Source organism: Mytilus edulis, chromosome 10, assembly GCF_963676685.1.
Source record: "Mytilus edulis chromosome 10, xbMytEdul2.2, whole genome shotgun sequence".
Classification (NCBI taxonomy): Eukaryota; Metazoa; Mollusca; class Bivalvia; order Mytilida; family Mytilidae; genus Mytilus; species Mytilus edulis.
In genome coordinates, this window is record NC_092353.1 from 58666429 (window position 1) to 58683786 (window position 17358).

Consider the following 17358-nt stretch of genomic DNA (forward strand, 5'->3'; position numbering starts at 1 on the left):
TACACTGATTTAACTACTATATTTCTTCTCCTTTGTTGATCTCTAGATGTGTGTAGTTCGTTCGAAGTCTTGTTAACGTATACACTACATATATAATATATTTCTAATGTATTAAAGTTGACCAAACTATTGATAAAGACGAAAGATGCAATCAAATTACGGAGATAAAGCATAACAAATTATTGCTAGGCCAATGGCATACACGATGGTGAGATATGATAGCTTCCAGGTTTGAAAATAGGAGTATTATCACTTTATATATTTTGGTTTGACTTTTAAGATATACAATGATATAATCAACAAAAATGCAGTGTAAAACAAATATGCGCTGCTGGTCGGAGTTTTCTCCCTGAGGGTTTCATTGGTTTATTAATAATATTTATAAATTAACTGGTTAACAAATATGTGTCCATAGTACACGAATGCCCCACTCGCACTATCATTTTCATTGTTTAGTGGACCGTAAAATTTGGGTCAAAACTTTAATTTGTCATTAAAATTAGAAAGATTATAGCATAAGGAAACATGTGTACTAAGTTTCAAGTTGATTGGTATTCAACTTCATCAAAAACTACCTTGACCAAACACTTTAACCTGAACATCGCACTATCATTTTCTATGTTCAACGGACCGTGAAATTGGGGTCAAAACTTTAATTTGGCATTAAAATTAGACAGATCATATCATGGGGAAAACTACCTTGACCAAAAAATTTAACCTGAAGCGGGACGAACGGACAAACAAACGGACAAACAAACGGACGAACGGTGGCACAGACCAGAAAACATAATGCCCCTCTACTATCGTAGGTGGGGCATACAAACGGTCATAAGCTATTTCAATACATATATGTAACATAATTATTGTGTTTGAATTGGCTATAAATATTTACAATCATGCTATTTTAATAAATTTATTTCTGATTGATAAGGTATTGATATTTACCAGGGACATAGAATGGGATAATGTTCCATTGAATCCTACTCTTGGACCAGTACTCTCACTCACCCTCCGTCGGGCAGTCTAAAAAATGGTTTGTAGTTTTTATGGCTTATAACAAAAGGTATTTACAACATGGAGCTCCATTTGTCATTCTTATCTTCCTGTAAACTGTTTGTTCCCTAGAACTTATTTATGATCTTCAAAGGATTACAGGTTCATCCGATTTTCACATCTCCAACTTGATGTCTAAAATTCATGATTGCCTTTACAAAGTGATTCAGTAGAACAAAAATATTTTGTCAAAATCTTTAATTTGCATGCATTGAGAACAATGCTGCATAGATAACTTTGATTCCAAGACAACATATGCTTGTTTATATAGATTAATCATGCTGCAATTGTTTACACCTGTCCTCAGTCAGGACTAGGATGATCAGTAGCTGTCGTTTGTTTATGTGGTTCATAAGTGTTTCTGGTTTTTTATATAGATTAGACAGTTGGTTTCCAGCTGGAATGCTTTTACACAAGTCATTTTTGGGGCCTTTTATAGCTTGCTGTTTGGTGTGAGCTAAGGCTCTGTGTTAAAGACCGTACTTTGACCTATAATGGTTTCATTTTACAAATTGTGACTTGGATGTAGAGTTGTCTCATTGGCACTCATACCACATCTTCTTATATCTAATTATTCTATATATGAATCATAATTTGTCTTCATCATCATATCATGGGGAAAACTACTCTGACCAATAAATTTAACCTGAAGCGGGACGAACGGACAAACGAACGGACAAACGAACGGACGGACATAAGACCAGAAAACATAATGCCCATCTACTATTGTAGGTGGGGGCATAAAAACTTGGAGTTGATCGAAATGTATTATATTTTTTACCACTGAAATAGATAACCGTTTATAGTTGCTAAAATAGATAACCGTTTATAGTGGCAGAAATAAATATGCTTGAGTGCTCAACCCTTCCTAAACTTGGATAGTGGTGAAATGAGTAACATACGAACAATCTGTAAAAAAAGAATAGTTGGCATCACCATATCGATCTCAAACACCAAAACAACTGACATTGAAAGACAGAAAGTACCGATCTACGCTTACCTGCAACTAATGAACACTTATGCAAAGTAAAAAACAACGAATTAAGAACTCAATTTCTTTCCAGTCTTAACATGTAATGTTTTACCGCTTTTGTTTATATTTATGAGGTTTGTCTATTGTTCTTTAACGAATAAAGGAACGATTTTTTTAATGTTTTGAATTCCTATTACATCTTCCGAATGCAAAGCTCGCCTTATATGTGTTTTTTTTTTTTTTTTTTTTTTTTTTTTTTTTTTTTTGCTGTTCCTCCTATCAATGCCTATTTTATACGCTCTTAGTGGGTTTTTTTTTTTTGTATTGTTTGAATATTGTTTGGCCATGAGTATCATTGAAGAGATATGTATTAATTAAATACGCATCTGGTGTATAAAGATTAGAACCGTTTTTTGTAGCTATATTGCTACTTAAATTATAATATTATCATTTGGGATATACATGCATGCTATGAGTTTATATCTTTCGGAGCAATTACATTCATTCAGACAGAATAGTAACATGCGCAGAATTTCTTTTTCTACACTATTATATAATGCAGTTTTGCAATCGTTTATTTTGGAATATTTGTACACTTGTAAATTCCAGTTGCCTATGCTTTCATCTATTTGTATCTAAAACATTGATATTGAAGCATTTTATAAAGAATTCATCATTTTGCAAACAATTTGGTCGTGATTAAAGTGGTTTTCACATTTGAAATGCACTCAAGCGTAAATAAAAAAACCCAGCTGAAGTCACGAAACAACTATGATTAGAGAAACCATAGTTTAGTTAAGTTTAAATATTTCCCTTTTGCTAGACCTGTTATACTGAAGCATTTGGTTTGGCATGGTTAAGTGCAAAACATAAATGTATATGTAAGGTGGTGTTATATTTTGTTAACTTTTGAGTATATTGCGAGCAAATGTTGTGGTGAAATTCTTGCTTATTTAAACATAAGCTCTGCTTTGGGTAGCAGAAAATTACACAGCTAGGACTTATGGTGTTAACAATTCGTGAGAGTTTTACCTGAACAATATGCAATTATCGGACACATTAAAAGATATGTTTGTTCTACTTTCCTATTCGTCTGTTAGTTGTGTTGGTAGTTTAATTATCTGTGAACAATATTTTTCTTCACTTAACATGCTCAATATAATGCTTTTTGATATTTGTAAAATAAAGTCATTGTTCTTTTTAGAAGTATCGTTGAGAAATAAACACATCTATGTGTAAACCTCAGGTTTTCTACTACTGTGTTCGGTTATCGATATGCACAGCTAAAAATTAGACCAATCGCAGCCATTGGATGTTTAACTCCGAGGAAAATTTAAAAAGGAACGTTCTTAATCATATGGCAAAATAAAAGGCTCAAATACATTAAATAGATGGATAACAACTGTCATAATTCTGACTTGGTATATGAACTTTTACAACTTTTCTATGAATAGATTAAGAATGTGTCAACGTAAATGAGGGTAGGTAAACGACACAAATAGCCATTGAACAACTTAACGGCAAAACATATTTATAATAATAAACGGGTGTCCATGATGTATGCAAAGCTCTGTATTGTCGAAAATAGTTTGAATTTATTGTTTTTAGCAGAAAGCCTTGAAAATCTGTTATATGACAACAAGATCATGTTATTTTCATAAATGGTGAAAGCACGAAACAGTTATGCAAACAACAATTACAAAATCTTAAATATTTTACAATAGAAAAAGGATATAACAATCAGTGCTTTGTTCCAAGTATTATTTATATCAAAACTATCTTGATGATGATTTGCTGATCAATTAGGAATTATTATGTGTTTTAGTCTTATAGATCATTGGATTTCAAATGATTTGGTTTGATAGTTCTTGACTTAGAAAGGGCGCCTCTATTGCATGACCTTATTCAGTAGATTTTTTTTATCATATCGAAAATTTAACATATACAAACGTATTGCCATAAACTATTTATACAAACGTCTTATGTATATTATGATAGCTTTCTGATATCATTTATAGTATTGCTTAAACTGCCATGAAAACAAAATCGATGTTCCAATAGTGTATCTAGTTGTTTTTTTTTTGTTTTTTTTTAACTTTAACGTTAAACCTTACTCTTAAGCAACTAATGGCTTCACGATTGTAACACATTACATTTTTTCTTAGTTTAATAGTAAACATTTTAATTTTTTTTTAATAAAATACTAACATCACTCATGCAGTATTCATATCCATGTATGTTATCAATTGAATATGAGAACAATATTACCATAAAAGCAAATAAATATACAATGTTAAAATGCAAACGTAAAGAAACAACAATAATATGTACATAATAACAGAGACATAAAAATATTAGTTTTTCTTTTTCATTTATCATGTTTATAGTATAATCAAACCTGAAATCAACTATTAATAATACATTAATGACGTATCAAAGTAATACCAGTATTATGATATTGCTGACAGCTTTCTTCAAAATGTACTACACGATAGTGTCATTTGCACTATATCTTAGTTGTGATTGTACTACGGATGAATTTTCGGCAGAGAGGGCATTTCCGTAGTTTTGGAGAACACGATTTACAGGTAACTAAATGTCCGCACGGTAGAAAGGTTACCCCAACCTTCTCGTCCAAACACATTTTGCACGTGTATAAATCTTCCAGTTCTTCATTCTCCTTTTGAAGTGTTTCAGGATCATCATCAGCTTTAATATAAGAGATTTGAAATGATCAAAGGTTTTTATTTTGTGTCAGACATTTTGTACATGTATATGAGATTTTCTGAGTTTCAAGTACATTTTCCCACAACTAACATACCTACATTATTGTGTCTAATTTACTGGAAATCTCCTACTAATGGACTATGAAATATATATAGAATAATAGGTAGTTTCGTTTTTGATACTGACTATATCATGTGGAATATCTTAACCCGTTAGGCGAGTTAAGATATTCCACATGATATAGTCAGTATCAAAAACGAAACTTCCTATTATTCAGTTTATTGGTAATTATGACGTCACAAAATGTATTGCCTAATATTTTCAGTGATACAGCCAGTACGTTGATACTCGAAAATATTAGGCAGTAAGATCAAAGGGAAAATATACGAATTACCGATAATTACGTTTAATCTCTTTGTCGAAATTTGATGTTAAACAGTATACATGTATATTACAATTTGAATAATATGTGCCATTGTCCATAAAATAGACTTATTATAGAGACCAGAACCGAAATGTTTTACGCCAGACGCGCGTTTTTGTTACACGAGACTTTTCAGTGACACTCGAATCAAATGAAGCATACTTTTGCATATTGTATGATACGTAAGTATTTATTACTAATTATTAAAGGTAGCAAATATTTACGTCTCTATAGTAATTTTTTTTTTTACATTTTAGTTGCTACATTCTATATTTCCTACGTTATGTTGGTCTCTAACAGATATATGTTTCATTGGCAATCAAGTCACATCTTTTTGTCTTAATATAATGGTAAATAACTATTGATAAACAATATCAAACCATGAATTAAATGTCAGGTAAAACATTGATAAATTATATACATACCTTTACTCTTTCTCTCAATATCTTTGTCTATTGGTTTAAAATCTTTAGTTGGTAATGTTATCTCTGGTTTATCTAGTAAACCATTTTCGTCGTTTTCGTAGACACCATTCCATGAATTGTTAACTTTGTCTGAAGCAATATCTGGACCGCTACTACTTCCAGAAGGGATAGTTTCATTTTTTTCAAGAATGGAAGTAACCAAAATGTCTGTCGTAATAGAATGCCAATCTAAAAAATAATTCAGTAAATCATGTACTTAAAGCGGTTACTAATTATTCGTCACGCTAAAGAAAATACGCATATGTATTTTGAGTGTAATACATTTATAATTTTGATGATCGTTCGTGGAATTATATTGAAACCAATGCTGGCTAATTAATTTTCAAAAAGAAAAAAACAATACTGCATTCTAAGGAAATTTTAAGACGGAAATCCCTTAACAAGTTACCAAACAAATGCATTATGACGATAAATATATGTTTTTTCAGTGCTTCTTATGATCACAGGATGACTCAAAAAAAGGATATGCCGTCACGAAATACTTGAAAAACATAGTTTAATTAAACAAGATAAAAGTTATTCCCATGTGTTTATCCCACTACTTTTTTTTTAAATTCTAAACATAAGCAAATGAATTTATTGAACTTGAGAATGTTTACTTCTAACTATAAACACATCATTCTAAAGTCTGATCAATAATGCCAAAAATCATCAGACATTTAAATTGATCATAATCATCAACAAACTGTTGTCTATAAAACATATTTTAAATTGAAATAAATTATCTTGTAAAACTAAAAAGCAAATGTTTGAATATCAGGAAACTTACCATGTGTTTCTAGTAGTGAAGTCATGCATTCCTGAACAATTTCTCTGTTATCGAATATTCTTTCAGACAAAACATATATGGCAGCTTTGTGCTCGAGTGGATTTCTTCTAGGAGTTGTAAATTCTATAATTGATGCATGCACATGAAATAACTGTTTTGTTGCTACCACTACCATTTAAAATCGAATAAGGATAATGTTTGTGAAACGTATGGACAATCCATGAAAGTATTATCATAATAATTATGATAATCATTTTTTGATGGTGGTTGTTGTTTTTATTTGTCATTACATTATTTCAATCCAATAATTAAGTTGCAATGTTTGGTTTGTTTATGGTATCAATTAATTTATTCGAATTTCTTGTCAATATACAGTATAAATGACCAATGAAACAATACATGTATATATTTCTAATGATTTTGCAAACATCCATTGTTTCAGAAATGTTACCAACGCGTGTTTGTCGGTGATCTCAGTAGACGGCTTAAGTTTATAAAAAAATCGATAATTCAACAATTTGTATTTGATAAATCTGATAATCCTCTTATACCACTGTAAGGATCCGTTTTTATCTTTTTCGACGAAACCTTTGTCATTTTCGTGGGAATTGATGAAATCGATTGGGGTACATTGGAGTACATAATGCACACCTTAACACGAGCTACTGGTTATATCCTCCAATACAGTCATTAAGAGCGGCGGTAAGACACATTCAAACACATGTTAAATTACCTGCTAGGTTAAGTTGAGGTGCTAAACTTTGTGCAATTGCTTCATCCTTAAATAAAACAAGTGCATATGTTGTAATTGACATACACAACTTATAATGCTATTAAAGTATATTACATGGCTGATCTCATCTTCGCTTGCCAAGGGTTACGATCCACTCCCGCTCTCTTCACCCTTGGCGGATTGAGATAAAATTTCGGAGACACAAGGTAAGGATTTTTATTGGTTGCAGTAGAAACTCGCTGCATCCAATCAAGAAGCGCCTATAAAATGATCACGTGTAGATGTAGAAAATGTTTGTAAACATTTGCCACGTGTTTATTGCGCAACTAGTTTTTACATCACTTAACATACGACTATATTTAGTGACAACTGGAATGTTTTAATCAACTAATAGAAGTTCATGTGTATGTTTCATGCACAAATGCATGAATGTTGACGTATATTTTCGTTTCCGGCTTTACCAAGTGTGTAGAATCTAGACGCTACAGTGTTTTACCTCCAAATTGAAGAGTTCAAGTGCTACCATTGGTCAAGAATAATGTATTCGGAATGGGCGTGACTTTAATCTTCCGATAGATGGCGCAACATTGATATCACAAATGTTAGCTCAATCTGCCAAGGGTGAAGAGAGCGGGAGTGGATCGTAACCCTTGGCTAGCGAAGATGGGCTGATCTACTCTGGGAAAGAACTAAATTGAATGAAAATATTACTAAGTAGGCCTTCAAATATGATTAATTCTGTCGCACATTCTTTGCGTGTCTGTCCAGAGTCACGAGCCTATTGTTCTTCAGTGGTTGTCGTTTAATCGTTGAAGGCCGAACTTTTGTCTAAAATTGCTTACCTCTACAGTATTTTAGCTTTAGTGGATAGTTGTTTCTTTGTCAATTATACAATACCTCCTCATTTGTATGTCAAGTGTTGTTTAGCAAGGTGAATACCAGAAAATATATTGGAAAAGGGTAAAGGATTTTTTCAATAAAAAGGGTATTGAAGGTTATGAACAATATATTTGGTTTTATAACCATAAACTTCTTACATGTCGCTAAATTATCTTATCCGCTTATAACTGTTTGGTTCCAATGAAATATTGCATCAGGTTTTTGGTAATTGGTAACCTTTTGTTATTCAACTTAAGAGAAGTAAACTTTCCTAGACACGGGTTGCGATTTAGTCCTCCTTCGTCAACCCTTTGCGGACTAAAGTAGAATTTTGAATCCACGAGGCAATGATTTTCATCGGTCGTAGTTGTAACTTGCTGCATCCTATAAAAAGTCGCTTTAATGGCGATCACGTGTTAATACAGAAAATGTAAATAAATAATTGCCACGTGGTTGCTTGTGAAATAAGTATTTACCCGGGCATGTAGTTACAATTTCCAAAATTCAAATCAACTAATTACAACTATCTGGGTAGGTTTATCGAGTAAATAGTTATCAAAGGTACCAGGCCAAAAACTTAGTACGTCGGACGCGAGTAAATCTTGAAAAAAGTCTAGTTTCGGTCCCTGCTTTTGTACACACTTGACTCAAGACTTTTACATCTCCACATTGAAAAGAGTTCAAGTGCTGCAATTGTTTAAGAATGATGTGTTCAGAATGGGCGTGACTTTTGTATACCGGCATAAGGCGCAGCAGTATAATTAAAAGTGTTTCCTACACCTACAAGGGTTGGCGAGGATGTAACTTAATCGTAACCATTGGCTAGCGAAGATGATAATAAATAAGGTATTTTTGGTCATTTGTTTCAGCAAATAGAAAGATTATTTTTAGATGATTTCAACTGCTCATCTAGCTACGTTGTTCCTCTCAAGTATTTCGCATCATTACATTTTTGTCAAATTTTACGAGTTTAAACAGACAAAAATTAACCTAAAGGGCAAGGAAAACTTACTGTTTCTAATCCCAACAATTGTACTACGTTGTCAATGAATTCTTGTCCTTTCCTTCTGATTAAATACTGACATTTGCGGGACCACCGTGCATGTTCAACCCATGGATTGTCATCTTCTTCCCAGTTTCTCAAACCTTCAGTTAGTATTTTAACATTGTATAATCAAACACAAATCAAATACAACAATGAACATTTTACAAGAGTTGGTTGTCTTAAATATGCTTTAGCTTTCTAGTACTTAAGATATTTCTAGAATATATATCCTTCATATTCAACCAGTGACTCACTTTACTTCAGGGTCAATTACGATGCATTCCATAAAATAATGTAGATTTTTCAAAAAGTATTCAAAAAATTAATACTTGCCATTCTTAAAATTGAATCAATTGTTTGTTTTTATATGGATAGAGCTAAATTAAATTGTCTCCTTGTAAATCAATGTGCGCACTGTTGTATATTATTCTATGGTTAAAATCTATTTAACAATATATTTTTTAACAGAAGCTTTAAAGCTCCTCAGTAATACTATGATAACATTTTATCTTAAACATTATCTGTTATCTTCGTCTGTGCTGTTCGCCATGCTCATGATCTATATAAACACCCCTAAGAAAACGCAAAATATAAAATGGATAAATACCAATATGTACTCTTAGGGAAGTAACTGACAGTGAATCATTAAACTAAAGTTTCTTATTAATAAAGACACGTATAATGGAGACTCAAGATCAAAATTTTCTGATAATTTAGAAGTTCGGAAATAGTTGATGAGTATTTCTATCAATAGTTTATTCGCAGCTGTAAACAATAAAACAAAATTGTTATGCACGTGTCGTACAAGTGAATTAGTTTTACACAACTCGGTATTAAATTGTCTTTCAGCTAAACGTTGTTATTCACTTGAATTCGAGATATTTTTCATGAATTTAATCTGTGTTAATGTTTGTTGATCAATTTTTGTAGAATAATCTGTTACCAGCATCATGTGTCCATTGAAAAAATCAATATAAAATTATACTATATTCCGTATGACTCTGTGTGTTCAGTAAATCAAAAATATTTCTTTTGTTTCTGTTGGGTTTTTTTTTTTGGGGGGGGGGTACGGGAGGAGTGTTTATTTGTTTTGTTTTCTAAAACTTACCAATACCACACTGAAAACATCTAACACAGTCTTCAAAATCTGCAAAGGAGAACAAGTAAAATTGTTGCAAAGTGGTCAATGATCAAAATGATAATAATTAATATAATACCGACATGGGAATAACAATTAGGCAAATGTAGAAAAGAAAACAATTGCCAATATATTCATTAATATAACGACAAACAACAGACGACAAAACACTTCTCAGAATACATAGTTCCAAAAGAATCTAATACAAACACCATGTAAAATTGAGTGCCCCAAAAGGCTCCTTCCAGATCCAACATTAATTTTAATAACCGTCATACTAGTAAATATAGAAAAGATTAGAGCATGCGCCATTGAAGTTTCTATACACAATTAAATAGCCCCCACGATATTTTCGATTGAAACTAAATTAAAGTAATTGAATTGCCGATGCAGTTTGTTTAATTATTGAAAAAAAAATCATCAATTTAGTTATCAGTCCTACCAGAACTGACCACATGATCCAATACAATTGTTTCGTACATTTTGAGCTGATAATTAAAAAACGTAATATGAAAAAAGGGTCTAGGTCCCTAAAGCAAAATTGAAGTTCGATGAATTGGTTTCAACTCGCTCATGACCTTCGATGAAATAAGCTCGGTTTTGTCCCTTTTTTGTCATATAGCCATTCATGTTGAGATTTCTTATACAACTAGACCAGCCAATTCTAGTGTTTGATCGTTCCTTAAAATATTGATTCAGAAAACATTTGTAATGCACGAAATAAATAAAGTGTGGTTTTAATGTACTAGTACCTGGTTCGATATCAATACTGGTAAACTGTTAGTAACCGGGTGTATCATCAACTCAAGAAATTATTAAAAAGACACTAAGGTTCCACTTCCCTAAGACAAGTTTGAACAGTTGTTTCCCATTCGTTTGATGTATGTCAGCTTTTATTTTAATTTAATTTTTTAAAAGGTCTCTTGGTTTTGAATACCCCTTGGTGTTCTGTGTATTTGTTATTTTACTTTTTACAGAAATAATAAAGAAACTGAGATTAGAATTCCTTGAAGAGATTACTTTAGATGAATTGGGCTATTCTTAGGTCCCTGTTCTTCATATCCTCGGCAAAAGATGTCGGTAACAACGCAATAACACTCATCAGTAAAAGAAAAGAGCAATAATCTTCAAATATTCGCCTTTGAAGTTTCTACGAATTTAAATTTGAACATTCCAAACAAATGAAAACTTATAAACTTACGAGTGAAAAATAAACCACACTCAGAGAGGTCAAAGGGATGTAAGGAACTTTTATTCGCTGGCCAATCAAAATACGTATCTTTTCTGCTCTGTAATGACTCATAATTAGGGTATTTCAATGGTGATGGTCTTGCCGCACGGTGTGCGATGGAATCTGTACTTAGTTTTTCGTCAGAACATGTGTATGGTATATTCTGTTCAAACGTGTCTGGTAATCTCTGTAATATCGGTGGAGATGGTAAATATAGTTCTGTATCTTGGTAATGACTGTTATCTCTAGAAAGTAGTATCTGTTCTTCAGACATTAGGGGATTGTGACTGAAATTTTGCTCACCGTCCACTGATAACTGCCGCTCTAAAAAAGATGTTCTAGTTGGTGTCCTACCATTTATTGAACCTTTGAATAATTGAGGCATATTGCTTGAAATAGAGTCAGAACATGGATTGCATAACAAGGTATCTTGCCTTCCATGACCACTATCAGAAAGTCGAAATCGATCAGCAAAATAATTTACTGAGTCATTTGAGCTTGGATATTGATGATCTCCGAATTGGCCTCCCATTTCTGACTTCGAAGATGACACATGATTTGTCATATTTGAAATTGATCTTTTTGACTGTTGACTAAAATTGGTTGAAGCGCAATTGTTCGATACTCTACCCTCCATACTCGACGGAAATCGTGCATTTTTGGACGTAGCGATTAACAAACTATTGAAGCTATCTTCATGTCTTACATCGGTACACGTGATTTTCTCACATGTAATATCCGCATTAGATACATCTGCATGACTGCCTTCTGTTCTGCCTGAAGAAAATGTTCATTGTCAGATTTCAATTTAAGTATAATAATAGGAGATAAAAAGTTAACACAGCTGTTTAACAATCCTCAAGTCTTTAAATTTAAAGTAAGGATAAAACATTTGTAAAAAAAAGTCATAAGATTTCTTTTGCAGTTTTGCCTTGCTTGAAAGCAACAGTTTTGCATCCTTAAACTGCTTAATGCAAATATATAAGATGAAATTCAAAAAGAGAAATTTTTGAGAGACTTGTATTTTATGGACATCTGAAAAATTCTTTTTTGATTATTTTACTGTTTTATTTTCAAATTTCAGGTCCCAAAATGTGGCCATACCATATGTTTCCTGTCACCAAATACTATCCACGATTTACAATTGACATTTTTCGAAAAATCAATGAAAATAGTTGTCAGCCATTGTCAATGTCCCTTTATTAGGACAAGTACATAAATATTTGGATAAGTTGAATATGGTTGAGCATTCAGCCTTGCAATATACCTGATCAAAAACCTTTTATTAAAAATGACAATTGTGATCTTATTCTTTTTTCTTGCAATTGAAGTATTGTCCTTTAAAACTTGTAAACATTTTAAGTGCCTGACTGTGCAAAAAAATATAACAAAAGAAGTATTGCATTATTGGTGACACGATTACAAAAATAAAACTGTCGTTCAAAGAGCCTCAGATACTTTTAATACCAACAAAACTATCTAAAGTTGTTACCAAATAAAAAATCTCCAGATGAAAAAATCTCCAGATAAGAAAATCTTCAATTACATGCTTTATATTTATACTGAATATTTAAGTTATAAAGTAGAATGTGTCTCAGTTTTGTCCCTTGATGAAACAGAACTTTTCTATTTTTTGTCGGAAAAGGAATTTCAAATATATTTGAGGATTTGATATCATGTCATTAGATTATAAAACTGACAGTTTGCATCAATAATCATGATAAATAAGTTTCTTGGTTATCTAAAGTCAAATATTTAGACAATTTTCAATGATACTACAATAATAAAAACGGTAGCAAAAACCTTAAATATTGATAATGCAGTTGCCTCTTTTATTAAAACAAATGTTGATAAAATATGTTTGTTATAAATATAAAATTGTCCCAGCTAAAAAAAAAAGCTTTCTCTAATGTACATATAAAAAAGAAGATGAGGTATAATTGCCAATAGGACAACTATCCAAAAAAGACCAAAATGACACAGACATTAACAACTATAGGTCACCGTACGGCCCTCAACAATGAGCAGAGCCCATACCGCATAGTCAGCTATAAAAGGCCCGATAAGACAATGTAAAACAATTCAAACGAGAAAACTAATGCACATATTTCCTAGCATCCCAATCTATTCACCTTAAATAGTTAAAAAAAAAAAGCAGTATTAGCTTATTTAGCTATACAATTAAACAGAAATGCGTCTTTCTGAAGGTATCATATAAACATAACTTCTCTATAGTCCATAGATACATTTAATAAGGCCAAGTCGGAAGAACCCGGACTGACGGAAAGTTGTACAAGTTACAATCGTTCGTTAGTTTTCTACGAAATTGTGTGTTTGTTTTCTTCATTTATTATAGAAATGAAGTATGTCTAATGGTTCTGGTTTTTGCCTTCAAGTAGATAAATTTTCTTCACCATTTTTTTACTAATAATTAAAAAAAAAACCATGCAATTTATAAAAAATTGAAAGTGAAAAACAGGTGTTTTAACCAATTACTTAAAAACAAATTATCTAGTTAAATATAAAATGTTGATCCACGCCTAATTGAATAATTATATACAGATATGAGTAATAAAATCTAAAAGATTATAATGCAGATCGATATATCATGCATAGACAAGTTCAGTATATCGATATATGTATACATCTGTCCTGAATGATCATGAAGCAGCTAAAACAAAGTATTCCTACTTGTAAGGGTGCACATAACACCTAATGGAGATAACACTTAAAAATCAGCTGAGCGATTAGTAAGGAGAATTCAAGCTTTTCAACGATCAAAATTATTTTTTTGTCAAACTGCAATGTAGCCAACCAAATTAGTCCTGTAAATTGCGCTGTTCAAATTTTTTATATTTTTGTAAACAGGTCAAAGTAAATATTTTGTCAAAACATTATAAATATTAGACGAGCTTATCTATTTTATGTATGTGTTGAACACCCCCTTGAAGGTGAATTTTTATCATGAAAAAATACACAAACCATCAGTTGCAATTGAATTTCTGCTTTCTGATAGTTCCACTGGATCTGATTTCTTTTCTAGAATATGTTGGCAGTTTGGAGAATACTTTAGATGAATATCTGCTGGGTTGCTATCAGCCCTCCAACCTTTCAAGCGAAGTCCACATGAATAACAAACTAGCTCATCTCCATTTCCTTCGAAAAAAAATCCGTTTTCCGCCAATCTTATAAGACTTATTTCATGTACTGGAAAATTGGATAATGTTGAAAGGCGCATTAGTTCATTATTCATTCTGCCTTCAGACAAAGATCCCAAACTTTCTTTATCTAGAATATGAGTCAGTGACAATCGACTAACTGGATAGGCAGTTATATCTTGGCACACTTTTAAAGTTTTAAGTTCGCGTAAAGACTCGAGGATACGTCGATCCTTCTGTATCTTCGAAATTGATGATTTTTTGTATAAGAGTGAAAATAATTTCTCCGATATTTCTTTTGTCCTATTAATATTATCATTTCGTCTTAAGCTTTCATACGCCAAAACACAAATCAAAGAGAACGTAAAAATTAAAGGGCTATGTGAACTGGAAGGTTTAGTTGTTTGTCTAATATTGCAAGTATCTTTAATCACTAAATCACGGTTTACATTGGTCTTACCTGGAGGCAGTAATAATGGGAATAAACCCACATTTGTATTTCCAAGAAGAAGAAGCGGAAGCACAAACGTATATGTGCCTTTCAAACTAAACAGTCTGTAAATGAATGAATCAGTGACATATCTGGCTTTATCATCAAAATTATATCCAAAAGATCTGAATATCTCATTTAAAATTCTAATTAAACGATCGCGAAATAATGAATGTATTTGACATACAATTTGACAATCACTTTTACGGTAACAGGTGAGGATATATATAACGTGCTGGCTGTTATAGCAAAATATTTTCACAACCTCGATGGCATCTTTATGTTGCTTCTTTGTAGGGTTGGAATTTGTCCAATACGACATTCGATAATTAAAACATACGGTAGTTCCAAAACCATTTATAATTGTCTGACGGTTTGTCCTCTCATAATTAAATTTGTTAAATTCTGAAAATTTTACTATAAACATATGCAGATCGTGTGAAATTTGTTGAAAGAATAAAGCATACTCCTCTTTGTTTATATTTTTATCTATTGATTTCCAAACAAAAGTTAGTTCTTTGTCGTGACAGATATTTTCATTTTGAATATAATTCACATATTTTGTTGAACTATGGACATTATTTCCAAATTTTAAGATCACACGATGTATGTTTTCAAAACAACAGCGTTCTGATAATACTGAACGACAACTCGGTCTATACAAATCATGCCACGTTGTTTTGTGCATGACTACATGTATATCGATTGATTTATGTCTGATGTATTGTTTTCCTCGATAATTTTGCAAAGTCAAACTTGCTTAGCTTCGGATAAATCAATTAGTTTGTGTGTGTCTAATGGTAAGTATAACAACACTCCAGTTTACAAAATAGCCGCAATAATTCATATGACTGCTATCTATCAGATTGTGTCACAGTTTGACAGATACCTTTAATCTTCTCTATTCAAATTAAGTAACTTATTTATAAATATAAAAATCCAGTTCTATTTTAAATAGATAATGGAATTTTCGATATCTTTAAACTTCTTATCATATTATACAACTTATGTTTAGTGATGTCTTTTAAATGTTGTATTCATAATAACATAACAATAAGTAAGTACGATGCAATTGTCATGCATATAATATTACATGTATTTTTTCTGAAAATAAGGAAGGACGTTTTTACTTGACACCTATCTGTCATACTTTGAAACTTTCAATATCGATTTCGTGTAAACCAATTTGACATTTGTATTTCGCTAACGTGATATTCTAATTTTAAGTATATCAAATACGTAAACTTTCACAAGTTCGTGTTGAGGTAGTATGCATACTTTACTTGAAAATGTTGTGTATTATTTATCAATGTTTATCCTTTAAATATGTGCATGCATACTTTTTAAATCTTTTTGTGTGCGTTTTGATGTGTATAGCTAGTGTGGTGACAATTATGGTAAATGGTTTTTTCTGTAAATTTTACTTGCTTTTTGGGGCATTCGTTTGGGAGCACAGTTTTTAACTGACTTTCTTTAAAAACCTTTTACCAAAATGTAGCAGGATTTTAGTCTCTCAATTGTTGAAAGTCAAGCACTGAAATGTTAAAGGACATTTACACAATTTATTTTAGGGAAGAAAAAAATAAGGTGTATAACTGCATAGGACAAACCTATAATAACGTTTTTTATAGCTGTTATTGATTGCAAGTCTCATGTTTTACCATGTGTGTCAGAAGTTTATTTAACAAAGTACAATGTCATAATTTGGAAATTTCCAACGCAAAAGAACGGACCACTTAACATTTACATAAGGTGTGTTGCTTACTTTTAATATATATGTATATATTGTACTATATTAATCATGCGGTAGAATCATTGGGAATTTTAGAAATATACGAGCAATTTAATTATATTGCTTATATTCATGTACAAAAGGTTTCAATTTGGTATCAGCAGGTATTTAAACACGACGGAAATCCGTGATATTTATAAATTGATTTTACGTCGATAATGTTTACATTGAAACATCATGTTCGTGGCTACAGATTAAGAGTGATGAAACAAATTATATTAAAACCCACATAAAACATACACTTAAAAGTTTGTGTTCTGAATATTACTCAAATAGAACAACGAACAACGTGGAGAAGATAACAAGGAAATAACTAAACCACCTAAGTGGCAAAACGTCATTGCCAAAAGAAAAAATCAGACAGACAAACAACAGTGTATGAAACAGATTGAGCAAAATAACTCAACACCAAACAGACAAATAAAGATAAAAAAAAATGACTTGTGTATATAAAATCAAAT

General features: G+C 31.6%; 1 protein-coding gene across 1 annotated transcript; it reads right to left on the reverse strand.

Annotated features, from left to right (window-relative positions):
* Positions 1-4174: 4174 nt before the first annotated feature.
* On the reverse strand, positions 4175-15926 carry LOC139491570 (baculoviral IAP repeat-containing protein 3-like). The gene is made up of 8 exons (XM_071279324.1): positions 14440-15926; positions 11428-12234; positions 10197-10235; positions 9056-9189; positions 7165-7210; positions 6432-6554; positions 5603-5830; positions 4175-4735 (listed from the first exon to the last, which is right to left on the reverse strand). The coding sequence occupies exons 1-8, from the start codon at positions 15791-15793 to the stop codon at positions 4533-4535; spliced, it is 2934 nt and encodes a 977-aa protein (XP_071135425.1). The 5' UTR covers positions 15794-15926; the 3' UTR covers positions 4175-4532.
* Between the last annotated feature and the right edge of the window lie 1432 nt (positions 15927-17358).